The 18,146-nt window shown below is 38.5% G+C and overlaps 1 protein-coding gene and 1 pseudogene across 10 annotated transcripts in view; both read right to left on the reverse strand.

The window, feature by feature from the left end:
• Nucleotides 1-295: 295 nt before the first annotated feature.
• LOC117066104 lies at nt 296-2,370 on the reverse strand (annotated as a pseudogene). The gene has a single exon (XR_004430139.1). The product of XR_004430139.1 is annotated as an uncharacterized LOC117066104 (transcript).
• The window catches only part of CSNK1A1 (casein kinase 1 alpha 1), a 59,117-nt gene continuing 41,273 nt past the window's right edge, over nt 303-18,146 (reverse strand). For 2 of the 9 annotated variants that reach the window (XM_033180547.1, XM_033180542.1), the window contains 4 exons: nt 16,605-16,679; nt 13,799-13,905; nt 11,865-12,013; nt 354-3,043 (listed from right to left, as the gene is read on the reverse strand). In XM_033180547.1, the coding sequence (XP_033036438.1) occupies nt 3,036-3,043; nt 11,865-12,013; nt 13,799-13,905; nt 16,605-16,679 (339 nt within the window). In that variant the 3' untranslated portion in view covers nt 354-3,035. Of the gene's footprint in view, nt 3,044-4,398; nt 5,456-9,161; nt 10,117-11,864; nt 12,014-13,798; nt 13,906-16,604; nt 16,680-18,146 lie in introns of those variants that run through there. The other 7 variants (XM_033180543.1, XM_033180539.1, XM_033180546.1 and 4 more) reach the window with 5 other exon arrangements.

Consider the following 18,146-nt stretch of genomic DNA (forward strand, 5'->3'; position numbering starts at 1 on the left):
TAGATGTCCTCACATCTTGATTAAATGGTTGTAACTGCTTAAAAACTGGCAAAAAGAAAACCTAAAATAATGCTTTATACCAGTTTGAGTCAGAACCAAACTGTTCCAGACTAGCTGGAAAACGACCCAGGAATTCACCTGAATTAAATGCTGCTGAATTTAACTGAGCTAAAAATGTCTAGGCCATCCCTTCTTAAAATTCCCATGACTCATTCTAGTCCAGAGTTATAAGACATATTCCTTAGTAGTTCAGCAAACTTCAGGGAAAACTAGCTCATTGTCTTGGGTTCTAAAGTCCTTTTGTTTGATATTTTTATTATAATGAAATTAAACTTATGACTAGTACAGTATGCTCAGCGTAAAACATTTATGAGTACTGCAAGGACTAACAGAAACAAGAAAAGTCTTAATAAAAATATTTGTTGATGGGAAATCACTGTGAAAGCAAACCTCCAAATATCCATTTGTAAGCCATAAGAGGATAAGCACAACCATATGGGAGGAGATAACCAGTCTCTCCCTTCATATATATTCTTTTTTATTTCTTGTTATACCTTCCCAAAACAGAGACATTCAACAGTAGTTAGAATGGCCATCTCCCAACATTTTTAAAAAACTGCACCCCCCAATGGGTGAACAAAGTAAAGAGTAGTAGCCTAGAGTTCAGCTGAGTAAGCCACTGTGGAGCCTTAAGTGGTGAGGTCTTCCCATTTCAGAGTGATGTGTCTTCAACTTGTATCATCATTTTAGCGGAAAAACATAATTTAATTTTGGTGAAATGAGATTCATCTCGCGACAGGATTAGTAACAGCATTCACTGAATTTCACATTCTTCTTTTGTGAACAGTGAAGAAAATGAATGGTAGCTAGAAGATCAATGGGATTCCAGCTCCAGCTGCAGATGGAATGACGATATACCAGGACAAAAAACACCTATATTTTGATTTACAAAGCTAACAGCAGTTTTAAATCTGCAACTTAATCACAGACCAACTACACCACAACCTTTTCAAATGGCAAAAATACAAAAAAGTGTTACAAAAATATTTCAGAAAAAGTGCATAGTCTAAGTGCATAGTAAATAAAAGCACTGAAAAATATCTTGCTAGAGGGAGTTCAGCTTGGAAAAGTTATTACCAAAGCTAAACATTTTTATTTTACACAAACTATACTCAAAAATAGCTTTATGAGACCGATTTCTGGCTAAAAGTATCAAAGGGTTTATTAGTCAAGAAACAAATACCTCAACCGACAAGGGTGGATAGAAAAGAAACAAAGAAGCTGCCTACCCCAAAAGTTCAGACTTAATAAGATTTCTTCAGTATTACGGTACTAATATCCCTTAATGGCAGAATGTGATAATCATGGAATTAATTATTGCTAAAGTAGTTTTCAAATAAAAAAAGAAAAAAGAAAACAAAACAAATTAAACTTGACACAATCTGACCAAACACGTGTCAATTTACAATTTCAAGGTTATTTTACAAAATACCTAACATTTACACAATAGGCTCCCGGCAGCATTTCCAGACAAATGTTCTTTTAATTTATCCTGACATGCTATAAATGAATAAATTACATTACTTAAAAATTATCATCAGTAAGTTTTCCTTTCTCATGGGTCAGAGAAAAAGAAATGAGCGTGCAAAGAAGATTGAGAGGAAGCGCACGCACACAGATAACTTAAAGAAGCAGGAGGGGCTGGGGAGGGTCAACAATCACTGAACCTCACACAGTGTGATGCTCTCCAAGGGTGAAAGTCAACTGCTTATAGCCACTTCACAAGTATTTTAAAGAAAAATGTTTTGTAGGGAAACCCTTTAATGCTTTCATTTTTATTCAAAATCAGTCCAGCTGCTAGTCAGCGGGCAGCAGCTACAATACCAAGTTCTGGCAGTTGCAGTACTAGATATTGTGCCTGCAAGTCATAAAAAAAAAAAAAAAGAAAAAATGAAAGAATGCCTTTCCCCTTCAGACAAAAGAATTACGTTTTTTGTTTTATTTTTTTTAAAAAAGAGGAAAAGTTATAACACGAAACCTAAATTGACTTGCAAAGGAATACCATGTAACAAATGGCTTGAAGTAGTCTATCAAAAAATTGGGGAGATTTTTATTTAATAGTGAGTCAGCAAGGCATTTTTTGTTGTTTAAAAAAAATCTCATTTCCTTACAGAAACAGTTTTTAGTTTTTAATGAACTTGTAAACAAAAAAGCTCCCATTTCAAAATAAAAACAAAATCCCAGATCATATAGATGTTTACAGTGATTACATTTATCTAAGCAACATACATACATGTTCAGTTGTAAGATGTTAACTAAATTTCTGTGACAAATATGCTTTTTCTTTTTAATACCAAGAACATTATAGAGTTAATGCAGAGTCCTAAAGATAATCTAGTAGTCACTAAGTTTTTCTTAAGTCTTCACTTTAGATGCTGTTATTTCTAGCACAATTAAGCAGGCAGAGTCTTTCAATGCTCAAACACTGAATCTTTGGTTGCTACCATATCAGCTGGCTTGCAGACAAGAAGCCAACCATTTTAAGAATGTTTTAAGTGAACAACTTGCAAACCCCAGGGATGGAAAAACCCTAAGAATGCACAATTGTGAGCATTTACAACCATCACAACTGTGGCTGAAGACTGTTCATGCCGTTCTTCTGAAATGAGATCTCAAAGCAGTATAGTTCAAAACAAAAGGTTTTAACAAAAAATTGGCATATGCACAATTTCTCCACCAATTTGTGTGTGTCAACCATTTAGTTAACTTTTCCACTTGAAAAAATGCAATAGAAAACCGGACACCATGTTTCACTATCTCAGTTAATATTCACAATTACAGCGGCTACAACTCAGGATACAGCATCACCAATGCTGCCCAGAGTCAGTTTATACTGAAATTAAGTTCTTTACACCAAGTAAATGGTTGTCCACAACCACTGGCTAGTGTACATATGAACTAAAATTTCTAGATTTGGGGAGAAACAAATGCTGCTCCGATCATCTGCTCTGCTTCTTCTGTTCCTCAATTCATGCTTAGAAACCTGGTAAAAAATCAAAACAAAAAAAAAGTTAAGATTCCAAGTTAAAAATTTTAAATTACACCCAAAATATGGAAATTGGGTGGAACTGAGCCAATAAGTATAGTGGCTCATGTTATTTCATCTCCTGTGAAAAGTATTAACTCAACTTTTTAAAACAGAAAAACATGAAGCTATACTTAAAACTAATTTTTTCTGTTTTGAATGACTCTAGGAAGGAGCGGTGCAGGGAATTCAAAGCCTCTCAGCATACTAAAATAATTATTAGTAATTCAAACGATCATGTTTCTGCATTTTTAGCACCCAGAACGTATTAGGCATTCAAATATTTATCAAATCAATGAAAAACAGATTGCTTTGCTTTAAGTAAAGAATACAATTTTAATCCTACCATGAGCACAAACTTGTGCACATTATTTCTGACACAAATTAAAACGGTTAGCATTAATAATAAATGCATTCAAGGCATAATTATCTGTATTATTTTACTAAACAAAGATCTGAGAAGCATGTAATTTCTGTAGACAGACCTTTAAAACTTCTTTACCAGCCGCATTAGATTGTTTTGTGACTCATTTAAAAATGTAAGCAAGTGATGCTTTTTTGGCTTTATTTACTACTCAAGCCTACACATTTTATACATACTTTCCTCCTCCATCACAAGTAGACCCTAGGGCCTCTACATAGGCCCCAGGACAAGTTTGAATACAAGAAGCCTCAGGTCATAACCACACTTTATCTACAGCTAAAGGCAAAGGGAGAAAATATGCCTATCCCACATAGCCTGAAAATCTCGCAAGCACCATTTTTCCTCTCACCAGACACCCACTCTGAGGCACCAATGCCCCTCTGTCTACCTCCTTACAAATGAGCTAGAAACTACATATAGCTCGTTCTAGCCTACTCCAATCAATCCTCACTTTTTCAGCCCAGGCCACATTTTCTTCAGTCATAAACTGCTCCTTTTCTTTTAGTTCTTTTTTCTTTTTTTTGGAGACACAGTCTTGTCTCCACCCAGGCTGGAGGGCAGTGGCAAGATCTTGGCTCACTGTAACCTCTGCCTCCTGGGTTCAAGCGATTCTCCTGCCTCAGCCCCCAGAGTAGTTGGGACTACAGGCACCTGCCACCATGCCTGGCTAATTTTTGTATTTATAGTAGAGACACGGTTTCACTGTGTTTGTCAGGCTGGTCTCAAACTCCCAACCTCGTGATCCGCCCCAGCACGGCCTCCTAAAGTGCAGGGGTTACAGGTATGAGCCACCTTGCCTGGCCTCTTTTACTTTTTAAACATTTGTTGGGCCATCTCCCATGATTTTTGTGGGAGAAACAAAGTAATTCTACTATTTATTTCTCATGCATATATGCCTGTTTTTTTTTTGGGAAATAACAGCAAACATACAACAGAGTAGGTGCATAATAGATCTTTGTTGCCTGGGTACTAAGTCCATAAGCAGCAAATGCCAAAAATGGAAGATAACAAAACTTTGAGAATATACATCACCACAGGGAATATTATTTGATGTATGTTATTAAGAAGTATTAGCGAGGTAAACCTTTCTTTTAAAGACTGTCAAGCCAAACCTTAATTTAAAAAAATCTGACTAAACCCTGTGACCTAATTTCAATTTTAAAATTCAGGAAAAGTTTCAAGCTTCTTGTTTGGGAGTTTAAAAAAGAAAAAAATTATAATACAGGATAAACTACGCAGGTTAAGAAACTAAGGATTAAACAGAAATGGCCCTTCCCCCATCAGGACTTGGTTTCAAGTCCTGCAATTATTCTTAAACATGAATTAAAAAACATATTTTCACAACTACTAAAATTGCTGGGTTTTATCAGTTTTCTTATGCAATCATATTAAACTAATTGTTATGAATATACCAAACGGCTTTCAAAGGGAAAAACCACCATCACTAACAAACTAAAATGGTAACATGTTACACTGTCAGTCAAAATACAAGGAAACTCTTGTGCCTTTAATAATAAGAAAACTTTAGAATATATCTGTACATCTTTTGACCTGGTATCTGAGGAATTGCTGAGTCAATAAACGATTACAATTGTTTAGAAACTGGTGAAAGGACAGCCTAACAATATTCCTGTTAGAATAGAGCAGTCAAATCCAGCTTTAACTCTTCAGATGGGTCAATGGTATGATATTCCAGCCAGGGATCAACATTTCTCCAGTGAATTGTCCTGAGATGTTACTGAAGTATGTTTAGGGAAAAACCTCAATAGGAATATTCAATAGGTATTCAACATTCAGTCTTCAAGTACTAAGCATTCTTTTTCCCCAATATGCATTAGTCTTTGGTTTTTATCTTGCAGATTAGGTGGCTTATCCAGGCTTCCAAGAGTTCAAGAACCCATCTTCACTGTAACATCAGTTAAAATGAGGAATGATTCCCTTTATTCCTAGAAAAAAAAAAAAATAGGAGGGGGGAGTTAAAACAGAGTTGGAGGATTAATGTGATGATTAAGAAGTTAATAGCTTAATTAAATTTCAAATCTGCAAAAAGGAAAAAAAAAGTTTATTTTTATTTTTATTTTATTTTATTTGTTTTTTTGAGACGGAGTCTCACTGTGTCGCCCAGGCTGGAGTGCAGTGGCGCGATCTCGGCTCACTGCAAGCTCCGCCTCCCGGGTTCCCGCCATTCTCCCGCCTCCGAGTAGCTGGGACTACAGGCGCCCGCCACCGCGCCCGCCCGGCTAGTTTTTTGTATTTTTAGTAGAGACGGGGTTTCACCGTGTTAGCCAGGAGGGTCTCGATCTCCTGACCTCGTGATCCGCCCGCCTCGGCCTCCCAAAGTGCTGGGATTACAGGCTTGAGCCACCCCGCCCGGCCAAAAGTTTATTTTTATATAACTAACAAGGAGATTCTATCCCTGCCCGCCACCCAATCTGAAATCTAAAATATATGTTCTAGTGCAGACGAGGCGGCTCACATCTGTAATGCTAACACTTTGGGAGGCTGAGGCAGGAAGATCACTTAAAGCTAGGAGTTCCAAATAAACCTGGGCAACATAGTGAAACTTTGTAAAAAAAAAAAATAAAGGTATGCTTTTTTTTTTTTTGAGATGGGGTCTTGCTGTTATGTTGCCCAGGCTGGACTTAAAACTCCTGGGCTCAGGAGATACTACCACCTTAGCCTCCCCACACAGTGTGTATCTGTTCTTATTTGTAAATTAATTTCAAATGTTTCTGACTTTTTAAATAGAACCAGAAACTAGTTCAAAGGGATATTTACGTAGTAGTAAGGCTTGTAAGTTTGTGACGGGGTTCTGAATTTTAGGATCCCTTCACACTACAACTTTTTAAAAGTTATTTTGAATATACTTTTCCTATAACATGGTTGTGGTTTTTTTTTTTCTTTCTGCCTTTTTTTTTTGAGACGGAGTCTCGCTCTGTCACCCAGGCTGGGGTGCAGTGGCTGGATCTCAGCTTACTGCAAGCTCCGCCTCCCGGGTTTACGCCATTCTCCTGCCTCAGCCGCCCAAGCAGCTGGGACTACAGGCGCCCACCACCATGCCAGGCTAATTTTTTTTATTTTCAGTAGAGACGGGGTTTCACAGGGTTAGCCAGGATGGTCTCCATCTCCTGACCTCATGATCCGCCCGCCTCAGCCTCCCAAAGTGCTGGGATTACAGGATTGAGCCACCACACTGGCCTTTTTCTTTTTAAAAAATTTAAAATAGAGATGAATTCTCCCTATGATGTCCGGATGGTTCTCAAAATCCTGAGCTCAAGTGATCTTCCCATCTAGCCTCAAAAATGCTGGGATTATAGGAGTGAGCCACAGTGCCTGGCTGCTTATGTGGTTCTGTTGGTTGCACAGAATTAAGCTTGGAGAATTTTATATCAGACTGGCAGTACCTAAAGGTAAAGAATAATAATTTTAAAAAAACAAAAACAAAAACCTCTAATAACTCTTCTTTCCCTACAGAAACTAAGAGTATTTAAAGTTGGGAAAGATAAATGACAATGTTAAGTATAGGAGGTATACATTATTCCTAAACTGCATTAAAAAACAGACTGAATTCTTTTGTCTTCCTTATAACAGAATTCATTCTGCTACACATTTCTGATGTTCTGGAGTTTTAAAATACCTGTTGTAATTGATTATTTCCCCAGCTGGTAGATGGTCTGCATTCAACACCACTGAGTCACAGCAACGCTGTATTCTTCTAGGTCTTCTAACAGTTGTGCTATCATCCAGATGATCTAACAAGTTGCAGAATTTAAAGGTCCTGCAGTCTTGGAGACGTGGACTCCAGATGACCACAAATTAACTCTTGCACTTTCATCAGCATTTCCTGTTGGGTTATTTAGATCTTTCCAACTTTACTGTCCACAGTAAAAAAAAAGCTGACAAAAATTCAAGATTTCAGCAAGAAGATGCAGTTCCCTGGTACTTCTTAGAATTGAGTGTATTCAGAGCCGTGTGTTCAGACTGTCCAGGTATTTCAAGATCTTCCCTGTGATTTGGGTGTGCTGCTGAGTGACCAGCACATTCCTAGCAGCAATTGGTGAAGTCAGAAAAAGTCAAACTAGACATAAATGGTAGGTGCAGCCCAGTAAAACTGGAAAGTAATTCAATGAAGACTGTGGACTTCCTTGTCCACATGGTAGGACAATGTGATAGAAAATAATATTTGTAATCTCCTCTGAATGTCAACACTTTAATAGCTATCTATATTATTATGATAAAACTCCGCTTAGTAACTATGGTTAGGGTAGTAAACAAATAGGTTAAGATGATGAGAGTACAGAATAGTAGAATTATGCAAGAATCCACCTTTGGGTTCACTACCTTCTGAAATTATCCCCCAACTCTGCCCTCAATTAAAGAAACACTGAACTTTTTTGAATGTCCTAAAAATATTTCATTTTCCTTTACTTATTTTTAATATCTTGAAAAATACTTTTTTGATAATCACATATAGTCAAAGGGAGTTAAATAAATTTCGAAGTGTGTTGGGCGTGAATCTTATGTATTTTTCTTCTGAACATGAATAAAAACAATAATTATAATCTTGTAGTAATTGAACATTAAAAACTAGTACAGATAATAATTGGCATAAAGAGAAACTTTTTTTTTTTGAGACTGAGTCTCGCTCTGTCACCAGGCTGGAGTGCAGTGGCGCGATCTCAGCTCACTGCAACCTCTGCCTCCCAGGTTCAAGTGATTCTCTTGCCTCAGCCTCCTGAGTAGCTGGGACTATGGACGCACGCTACCACGCCCAGCTAATTTTTGTATTTTCAGTAAAGACGGGGTTTCACCATGTTGGCCAGGATTGTCTTGATCTCTTGACCTTGTGATCCGCCCGCCTTGGCCTCCCAAAGTGCTGGGATTACAGGCGTGAGCCACTGCGCCCGGCCGAGAAAAGTCTTTGGATGAGTATTGGAATGGAGTATTTGAAAAGATCTAAAGAATATAAGGAAGACAGAAGTCTGTCTATTATTTAATAGGCCCACATTAGCTAGTTAAGCTAGACTTAAAGAATCTTTAAACATTCTTAGTAAGTTATTAAAACAACACCTTTTACTGAAGAAATATCAGACATATTTTTCAAAGATAACCATATAAAACATTAGTAAATGCTACCATTTGGGGGATTTTCCTACATTACAGATTTACTTGCTTAAAATACACTTATGAAACTTAGTTCAGTAATACTAAATCCTCTGAAAGTTAAGAGTAATAAAATGTATTTTAAAAGCACCTTCTAAAAATTCCTTGTTGTGACACAGGGTCTCATCTGTTGCCCAGGCTGGAGTGCAGTGGCATGATCACAGCTCACTGCAGCCTCAACCTCCAGGGCTCAGGTGATACTAAGTCAGCCTCCCAACACAGGTGGGATCACAGGCACTCACCACTGTGCCTGGCTTTTTTTGGGGGGGGGGTAGGGGGAGGGTTGTGGGTGGGATGTTGGAGGGAGCTGGTACAGGGTCTTACTATGTGGCCCAGGCAAGTCTAGAACTCCTAGGGTCAAGCAATCCTCCCACCTCAGCCTCCCGAATGTGTTGGAATTATAGGCATGAGCCACTGAGCCTGTCCTGAAGTTTTTAACTAGAAAAACCTAGTAGGATGTTTTCATTATTATTAAAAGGATTTATTGGGATCAATGAATCATTGAGCTGTATGAGTTCCTTTCTTTTTTTTTGAGACACAGTCTCACTCTATCACCCAGGCTGGAGTGCAGTGGTGCAATCCTGACTCACTGCAACCTCCACCTCCCAGGTTCAAGCAATTCTCCTGCCTCAGCCTCCCAAGTAGCTGGGACCACAGGTGCATATCACCACATCTGGCTAATTTTTGTATTTTTTGTAGAGATGGGTTTTCACCATGTTGGCCAGACTCTCAAACTCCTGGTCTCAAGCGATCTGCTTGCCTCAGCCTCCCAAAGTGCTGGGATAACAGGCGTGAGCCACTGCGCCCAGCTGAGTTATTTCTTAAATAAAAAAACCGCTATAGTGGACCTTAAGAACCTATGCTTTTAAATGCCCTTGTTACTTAGAGACTGGAAGCAAGAATAACATAGAGCAATTGTTTTTAAACTCCAGAATTCCTAGGAGATTTCTTAAAGGATAACCTGCTGGGCTGGGGGTTAGAAGTTAGGGGAATATGTTCCTCATGCTTATTTCATGCTTAAGGCCCTAAGGCCAGCTACATTTTCATGGTTTATGAGGGTTTCATGTAAGATTTGTCTTGAGCACAAGATTCTGTATTAAAAAAGAAAGATGTTTTCAAGATGTCAAAGAGCAAAAAGAAGTCTGTGTTCTGTGAAGGGGCACTTTTCAGTAGCAATACAGATTTACTGCCTTGGAAGTGTATTTCTGAAAAGCAGTCAATGACATGTGATGTGTTTTATGAAAAGCCTAATTTTTAAAGTCAATGTTTATGTGATAGTTTGTATGACCATTGTCTCTAATGATGCTATAAAATTTTTATAAGATTTTAAATTGCTTTAAAAAAAAATAGCTACAATACAAAATAAGGATTAAACAAGTTTAATTACAGTTCCCCCTTGGCCCCCCGCAAGGAAACATTGGATCCAACTTCTCATCTTTAAGACCTGGATAGGGCAGGACAAAAATTCTGATTGTTTACTGAATAAGAGACATACAGTAAACTAACAAATAAACTAATTCAAAATAAGGTAATTCTTTCTGAAGTCTGCTGAATGCCTGAAGTAAAATGTTTTAGGTCAGATGAGACCTCAATCTAATTTTAGTTACAGAAACTGCAACTTGTGATGATCCTATTATCCCAGCTAGCTTTAGGCAAAATTGGTTTCATTTTGTGAGGAAAAGCAAATACACTATAGGTTGTCAGGTGTAACAAGTCCTTGGGTTAGAGACTCTACTTGGTCTTACCTAAATGGTAGGACTGCTTTTCAGTGACACTAGCTACATAACACATTATGAGCTTCTTGGCATTATGATTAGTTACACAATGATTAAAACACTCAAAAGGGGCAATTATCCCAACTGAGATGCAGAGGCAGAGCACTGTGTGAACATTAGTGTTTGCTACCCTGAGTTTAAATGTCACCATCTGAAAAACCCAACGACAATAAACCTTCAACTTTGAATCCTTCTCAAATACAAAAACATGGAATAGAAGTATCTCAACTTCATTCCTAACAGATGAGCTGCTGGGATGAGGATGACATCAGTTAATAATATTTCTTGAAAAGTATCTACAGATTAGAATCTATTTTTAAATTATAAAATAGTTTAAATACAACACTAAAAATGTGAAGCAAACATTAATCTATAAAGGCCAAGTTCAGACTAGAGCAGTCATTCAGAAATTTAAAAATCAGAAACCAAGAGCCAAATCTTACTTGCCCACTACTTCCAGAAAGTAGGCAGGTATCAGGAGGTAAGCCCCAGAAATGGAAAAAAACAAAACAAAACATGAAAATGGGAGTCAAACTGTATAGCAACAGTGTGCCCTAACAGTTCTACTCCTTACAGGCAGTAAGAGTGCCAGAGAAAGGAAGAAAGGAAATAGACTAGCAGTTTCAAAGGCATTTGCCCCAGTTATGTTCAATTTGCAAGGCCTGACTGCAGACTTCAATTCCACATTAAACCCTGGGAGCCTGATATTTGCAACACTGTAAAAAAATCAAGCCAAAAACAAAGGAATCGTTTTGAAATTCAGATCATATGTAGTTAAACTGCAAATGAAAGAATTATTTTTGTGACTAGAAAAGATGTGCTGAGCTTTGCGTTTATTTGAGCACTGGAAAATGAGATGCTCTGCAACTGAGAAGATAGACACTTCGGGGGTCATGCCAGACTCACCTCTTGAAATTACGTCATGTTCACAATTTTCCATTTTAAATGCTAAAGCATTAACATGCAAAATAAAAAAATCTTAACATTGTTAGTCTGAAATAAAGTCAAAATACGGCTAACCAAATTCATTATTAGGAATCAACAAGTGTTAGGTCTAGGATTTTGGATTGATTGATTATAGTATATTCCCAACACCAAATTTTTGGAAAGGGGGTTAATGAATGAGTAAAAAGGATGCAGTTGTTAAAAAATGACCCAAAATCCCAAGAGAAATGATATAAATATACACACATATATGTATATAGAAATACATATACATATATATGAACAAGGACATTTGGGTTTAAAGTTAGTAGTCAAATTTTCCAAGGACGTCTTTTTTTTTTTTTTAACACAGAGCCAAATTTTATGTATTTTAAAACCACCTCCTTGATCTAACACTGTTAGAAATGAATGAATTACCCAATTTTGTATTCAATTTTTTCCCTGTAACGTCACTTGGTTCTTGGCTACTAACCTTTCATGTTACTCTTGGTTTTGTCAGTTTGCTTGCCTGTGGGGGTTTGGGCCTGCTGACCCTGCCCACTGGAAGAGGCTGCCTGCTGTGCTGCTTTCTGCTTTAACATTGTCCAATCAAATGTGTAGTCATATTGATGGTTCAGGGTCCTGGAAAACATAAAATATTTTATGTTAATCCTTTAATAACAGAGTCCAGTCATATAACCTACTAACTTTTTTTTTTTTTTTGAGACAGAGTCTTGCTCTGTCCCCCAGGCTGGAGTGCAGTGGCGCGATCTCGGCTCACAGCAAGCTCCGCCTCCCAGGTTCACGCCATTCTCCTGCCTCAGCCTCCAGAGTAGCTGGGACCACAGGGCCCCGCCACCATGCCCGGCTAATTTTTTTTTGTATTTTTAGTAGAGACGGGGTTTCACCATGTTAGCCAGGATGGTCTTGATCTCCTAAACTTATGATCCATCTGTCTCCGCCTCCCGAAGTGTTGGGATTACAGGCGTGAGCCACCGCGCCCGGCTTTATAACCTACTAACTTTTTAAGACAGTGAGAGCATTTCTTTACACAACGAATATTTCCTCAAGTGTGGCAGCTTCTAATATATTTCTCTTATAGATAAAAAAGGCAGCATCAAAACTGAAACATCAAGTCAAGCTGTCAGTTATCTACGGGAATACTCATAAGAGGAGGTACTTCCTAAAAACAAGTAAGAGTAAATATTCAACTGAAAGTTTGGTTATAAGATGTCTGACTGGTGCCTTGGGAAGACACTTTTCTGGGGTTAAAGGATTACCTCAATTCTCTCTCTCTTTTTCTTTCTTTCTTTCTTTTTTTTTTTTTTTTTGAGACAAAGTTTTGCTCTTATTGCCCAGGCTGGAGTGCAGTGGTGCAATCTCGGCTCACTGCAACCTCCGTCTCCCAGGTTCAAGCAATTCTACTGCCTCAGCCTCCTGAGTAGGTGGGATTACAGGTGCCTGCCACCACACCTGGCTAATTTTTGTATTTGTAGCAGAGACGGGGTTTCACCGTGTTGGCCAGGCTGGTCTCGAGCTCCTGGCCTCAGATGATCCACCCCCATCAGCCTCCCAAAGTGCTGGGATTATAGGTGTGAGCCATTGTGTCCGGCAGATTACTTTCTTTTTCTTTTTCTTTCTTTTTTTTTTTTTTGAGACAGAGCCTCACTGCCACCCAGGTCGGAGTGCATTGGCGGGATCTCGACTGAATGCAACCTCCACTTCCCATATTCAAGAGATTCTCCTGCCTCAGCCTCTCGAGTCGCTGGGATTAAAGGCGACCACCACCTCACCTGGCTAATTTTTGTATTTTTAGTAAAGATGGGGCTTCACCATGTTGGGCAGGCTGGTCTCGAACTCCTGACCTCAAGTGATCTGCCCGCCTTGGCTTCCCAAAGTGTTGGGATTACAGGCATGAGCCACCGTACCTGGCTGGATTACCTGAATTCTTATTCTCTTCCAACTAAGAGTTTGAGCCACGTGTAATCTATTTCCTCCCACGTTTTCAAGACCAGTTCTGGGTTGTGCCTAAGGAACCCTACCCTAGTTTAGGACTGCTACCACTTGATCAGACTCCATGACTATGTGATATTTTAACTGCTTTTCTATTTGGCACTGTTAACAAAGTTGGAGAGTTCCAGAAGGCACTGACAGCCACTTATATCTAACATGAATTATAACTATTCTGGAAAAGTTACATTCTACTTTGAGTATGATTCAACTCTCTATCCACTCCAAACTAAAATCACTATTTACACTGCAAATAGAAAAATGCCAAATTAGTCCCAAATAAATCAGTTTCTTAAATCTTTTATTCATGTTAGTTAGATCTGCTTTACTTTAGTATTTATCAGAATGAATTTGTTAGGTAAATTTAACCAATTTCCCTCACAGAGTTTATAATCTTAAAATACCTTAAAAACTGACCTGAAAAGAATGCGGAATAGCTGCCTCAGATACATGTAATCTGGGGCTTCCTCAAAGCGTAGCCCACGACAATAGTTTAAGTACATGGCAAATTCTGCAGGAAACCCCTATAAGTTCAAGGGTTAAAACAAAGTTAAAAACAAACATTTAAAGATAGAAAAATAAATGCATTTAAGTACAAGCAAAAAGATATTTTTGGGTGGGATATTTTACCATTTCACAGGAAGATATGAGAGCTAAAATGATGGCATGGTCTCCTCATAAATTTAAATAAAATTTCATGACTCTACCTACCCTATTGTGTACAATATTAGTAGAAGAAATACATATGCTTTTCCCATATGTGCTTGTCCTATACAGTACTATGTTCTTAAATAACTTACATAGCCCACTTGTTAAAATTTGTCATTTCATCAAAGTCCCACCTCTTCATAAACTTTTTTTTTTTTTTTTAAAAGACAGGGTCTCAATCTGTCTCCCAGGCTGGAGTGCAGTGGTGTAATCTCAGCTTACTACAACCTCCACTTCCCAGGCTTCAAGCAATCCTCCAACCTCAGCTTCTTGAGTAGCTATGACCACAGGCACGAGTCACCATGCCCAGTTAATTCTTTGTATATTTTAGTAGAGACAGGGTTTCGTCATATTGCCAACGATGGTCTCAAATTCCCAAGCTCAAGAGATCTGCTACTCTTGGCCTCCTCGGTCTCCCACAGTGCTGGGATTACAGGTGTGAGCCACCGTGCCCAGTCTTCAGAAGCTTTGAAATGGTTGCATGATATTCTACCTAGTATATACATCATTAACTTGTTCTTTATAATTGAACATTTAGATGTATTCTAATTTTTCTCTATTATTAATAATACTGCTAAGTACATCTATGGGTATAGAATTTTTCCACTTAGCTGCTTAGGAAAGATTCTCAACAATGTATAAACATTTTGAAGGCTCTAGGTATTAGTCACCAAAAGTATTCCCCAATCAGCAATGTGGAAATACAAAATATTAAAAGAGCACAAACCTCTATATCTCCTGTCCTAGAGTAAATGCCAGTGTGGAGAGTGGTAAAGTTAAAGGAGGCAGTCTCTTTCTATGTTATGATTTTGAGAAATTTCTCATGTCCTGGAGTTAGGACGGATAGAATGGAAATGCTTGCAACATTTTTTATTGATTGCACTGATATAAACTGGGTGACCACTTGAAACATATACATGTTAAAAGATGTAAAATAATACATATTATACATCTTTCTAAAACTCAACATTTATATACATTTATGGCCTGTGTTAATGGGAAATAGCATGACAATGAGACTGAAAACAATCTCACCACTTTATAATTACTATTTTAACTCTCATTGATTTCTTCCCTCAACTATTTATTTGTATACTGCTTTGTACTTAATTTCAGGTATATAATTCTTTCTTGTCTGAAAGACCATATGGCCTTCTTTTTATGGAAGAGATCATGGTTATTCATCATGACACAAATACCTCTCTATTCTAAACTCAATTGCCTTTCTATGAAGTTGAAAATTTCAGAAAAAATGAGTGTGATTCAAACTGTCTTCTGTATTCCTGTATTGTTGGAGAGTTGCTATTTTGGATTGCTCCAATCTGTCTGCATGTTTCCCTGTTCCTTAATGTACTAATTGTTGATAACTTTTCTCTTCCAGCACTAGTTTAGGGTAAGGAGAATATTTCTTACTTTTTCTTATAGATTAATGAGGTTCTATTGAAAACGTTCACCTACCTTGCTTATTTTCCCCCAATTTTCAACAGAGAGCCCTAACAAACCAGAAACTTATAAAACACTTATTTTACTTACTTAAAATGTTTATTTAACTTACTTTTTATTATTTTACTTATTTTTGTTGTTGTTGAGACTCTGTCACCCACATTGGACTGCAGTGGTGTAATCTTGGCTCACTGCAGCCTCGACCTCCTGGACTCAAGCATCCTGCCCCAGCATCCCCAAGAAGCTGGGATTACAGGCATGTATCACCATGCCAGGCTAATTTTTGTTATTTTTTGTAGTGATGGGGTTTCACCATGTTGCCTAGACTGCTCTTGAACTCCTGGGCTCAAGCGATCCACCCACCTCGGCCTACCAAAGTGACTACGGCTGTGAGCCACTGTGTCTAGCAAAAACACTTATTTAAAAGGACCCCTATGTTAAAAGCCCTTGTTAAAGATATTTAGAATAATAAAAATGTACATTTAAAATGGTGAATAGCTACGTAACTCAATGTTACAAGTTCCAGAGCTGGCAAATAAAATGTTCATTTTTCTTCTTGGATCATTCATTCATTTATTCACTCATTCAAGACACAGTCTTACTCTGTCACCCAGGCCGGAGTGCAGGGGCGAAATCTCAGATCCTTGCCAGAGAGCCAAGATTGCACCACTGCAATTGGTGTCTCCCGGGCTCAAGTGATCCTCCTGCCTCAGGCTCCTGAGTGGCTGGGACCACAGACATGCATCACCGCACCCAGCTAATTTTTGTATTTTTGGTAGATAAGGGATTTGACCATGTTGCCCAGGTTGGTCTTGTGGAACTTCTGGGCTCAAGCCATCCACCCACCTTGGCCTTCTAAAGTGCTGGGATTGCAGGCGTGAGCCACTGTGCCCAGCTGGATCATTTATCTATTAAGGTAGAAATGGGGTTTCCCTATGTTGCCCAGGCTGGTCTTGAACTCCTGGGCTCAAGTGACCTACTGCCTTGGCCTCCCAAAGTGCTGGGATTACAGGCGTGAGCCATTATGCCTGGCTTCATTTATGTTTTTATAATATTCATCATGCATACTTACCTTACATAAAACTTCAACAGGCGTGGACATCTTCTTTTCACTAATCTTTTCATATTTTTGTTTCTTTGTTGCAGCCTGTGGAAAAGAATAAAATCAAAAAGATATACTCAGTGCTACTGAGAAGAACCTTAGTAGTTTAATGCACTAGACATATAAACATATACCTGTGAGATTCAAGAGAAATTTTAACCCAGAATTTAAAAAATCGAAGGATAATACATCTAAAAAATTTTTTTCCCAAACTGTTAACTTCTGATATAAGTTTCTTCTCTAAGAACATAATTTTAGCTATAGGGAAAGGGTGAGTCTAATAGGAATATATGGACATTAGATTTAAGTAAAAATGGCTGGGGCCAAAATTGAGAAGCATTTTCTTTCTTTCTATATATTTTTAAGAAGATGGGGTCTCACTACGTTGCCCAGGCTGGAGTGCAGTAGCCATTCACAGGCTCAGCAGTAATTCTCTGTGGCCTCCAACTCCTGGCCTCAAGCAATCCTCCTGACTCAGCCTCTCAAGTAGCTGGGACTACAGGTGTGCATCATCATACCCAGCTGAAAAGCATTTTCTTTCCTTTTTCCTTTTCTTTCTTTTTTTTTTTGAGACAAGGTCTCCCTCGGTTGCCCAGGCTGGAGTGCAGCTTACTGTAGCCTTGAACTCCTAGGCTCAAAGCAATCCTCCCAGCTCAGCCTCCTGAGTAACTGGGGCTATGGGCATGTGACACTACATCCTGCTATTTTTTTTTTAAAGTAGAAGTGAGGTCTTGCCATATTGACCAGGCTGGTCTTGAACTCCAGGGCTCAAGTGATCCACCCGGCTGGGCCTCCCAAAGTGTTGAAGATTACAGGCATGAGCCACTATGCTTAGCCTGAAAAGCATTTTCTTAACCCATGTTCAACACAAGGGCAAAGGCATCAGATTAATACAAAAAAAGTTTGTTCATCAATTAGTGACATTAATAAATGGAGTTAACTGTATAAGTCACAATATTTTTCTAAAGTGAAAATACTCATATTAAATAAAGCCACCTACCCAAGGACTGAACACTAGCTCACAGTCACTCAATAAATACAGGTATTTCTTTAAAGAACAGGTAAGGTACAAAAATAGCCATTAAAATTTAGGACACACCAACAGTGGTGACTCACACCTGTAATCCTAGTACTTTAGGATGCTGAAGTGGGAGACTTGTTTGAGCCCAAGAGTTTGAGACCAGTCTAGGCAACACAGTGAGGCACTGTTTCTACAAAAAAAATTTAAAAATTAGCTGAGCATGGTGGCATGTTCCTGTAGTCCCAGCTACAGGTAGAAGGCTGAGAGGTAGGAGGATTGCTTAAGCCCAGGAGGTTGAGGCTGCAGTGAGCCACACTGTGCCACTGCACTCCGGCCTGGGCCACAGAGCAAGACCATTCCCCGTGCCCCCACCCCCACCCAAAATTAGGACACGGTGATTTATCATTAACACACACTCATAAAAGTAATGGTAAATGCCTAGCTAATAGAAACAAAATGTTAGGACATGTATTGCTGGATAAACAGGTTTT

The sequence above is a fragment of the Trachypithecus francoisi genome, unplaced genomic scaffold (assembly GCF_009764315.1).
Source record: "Trachypithecus francoisi isolate TF-2019V2 unplaced genomic scaffold, Tfra_2.0 Lachesis_group2, whole genome shotgun sequence".
NCBI lineage: Eukaryota > Metazoa > Chordata > Mammalia > Primates > Cercopithecidae > Trachypithecus > Trachypithecus francoisi.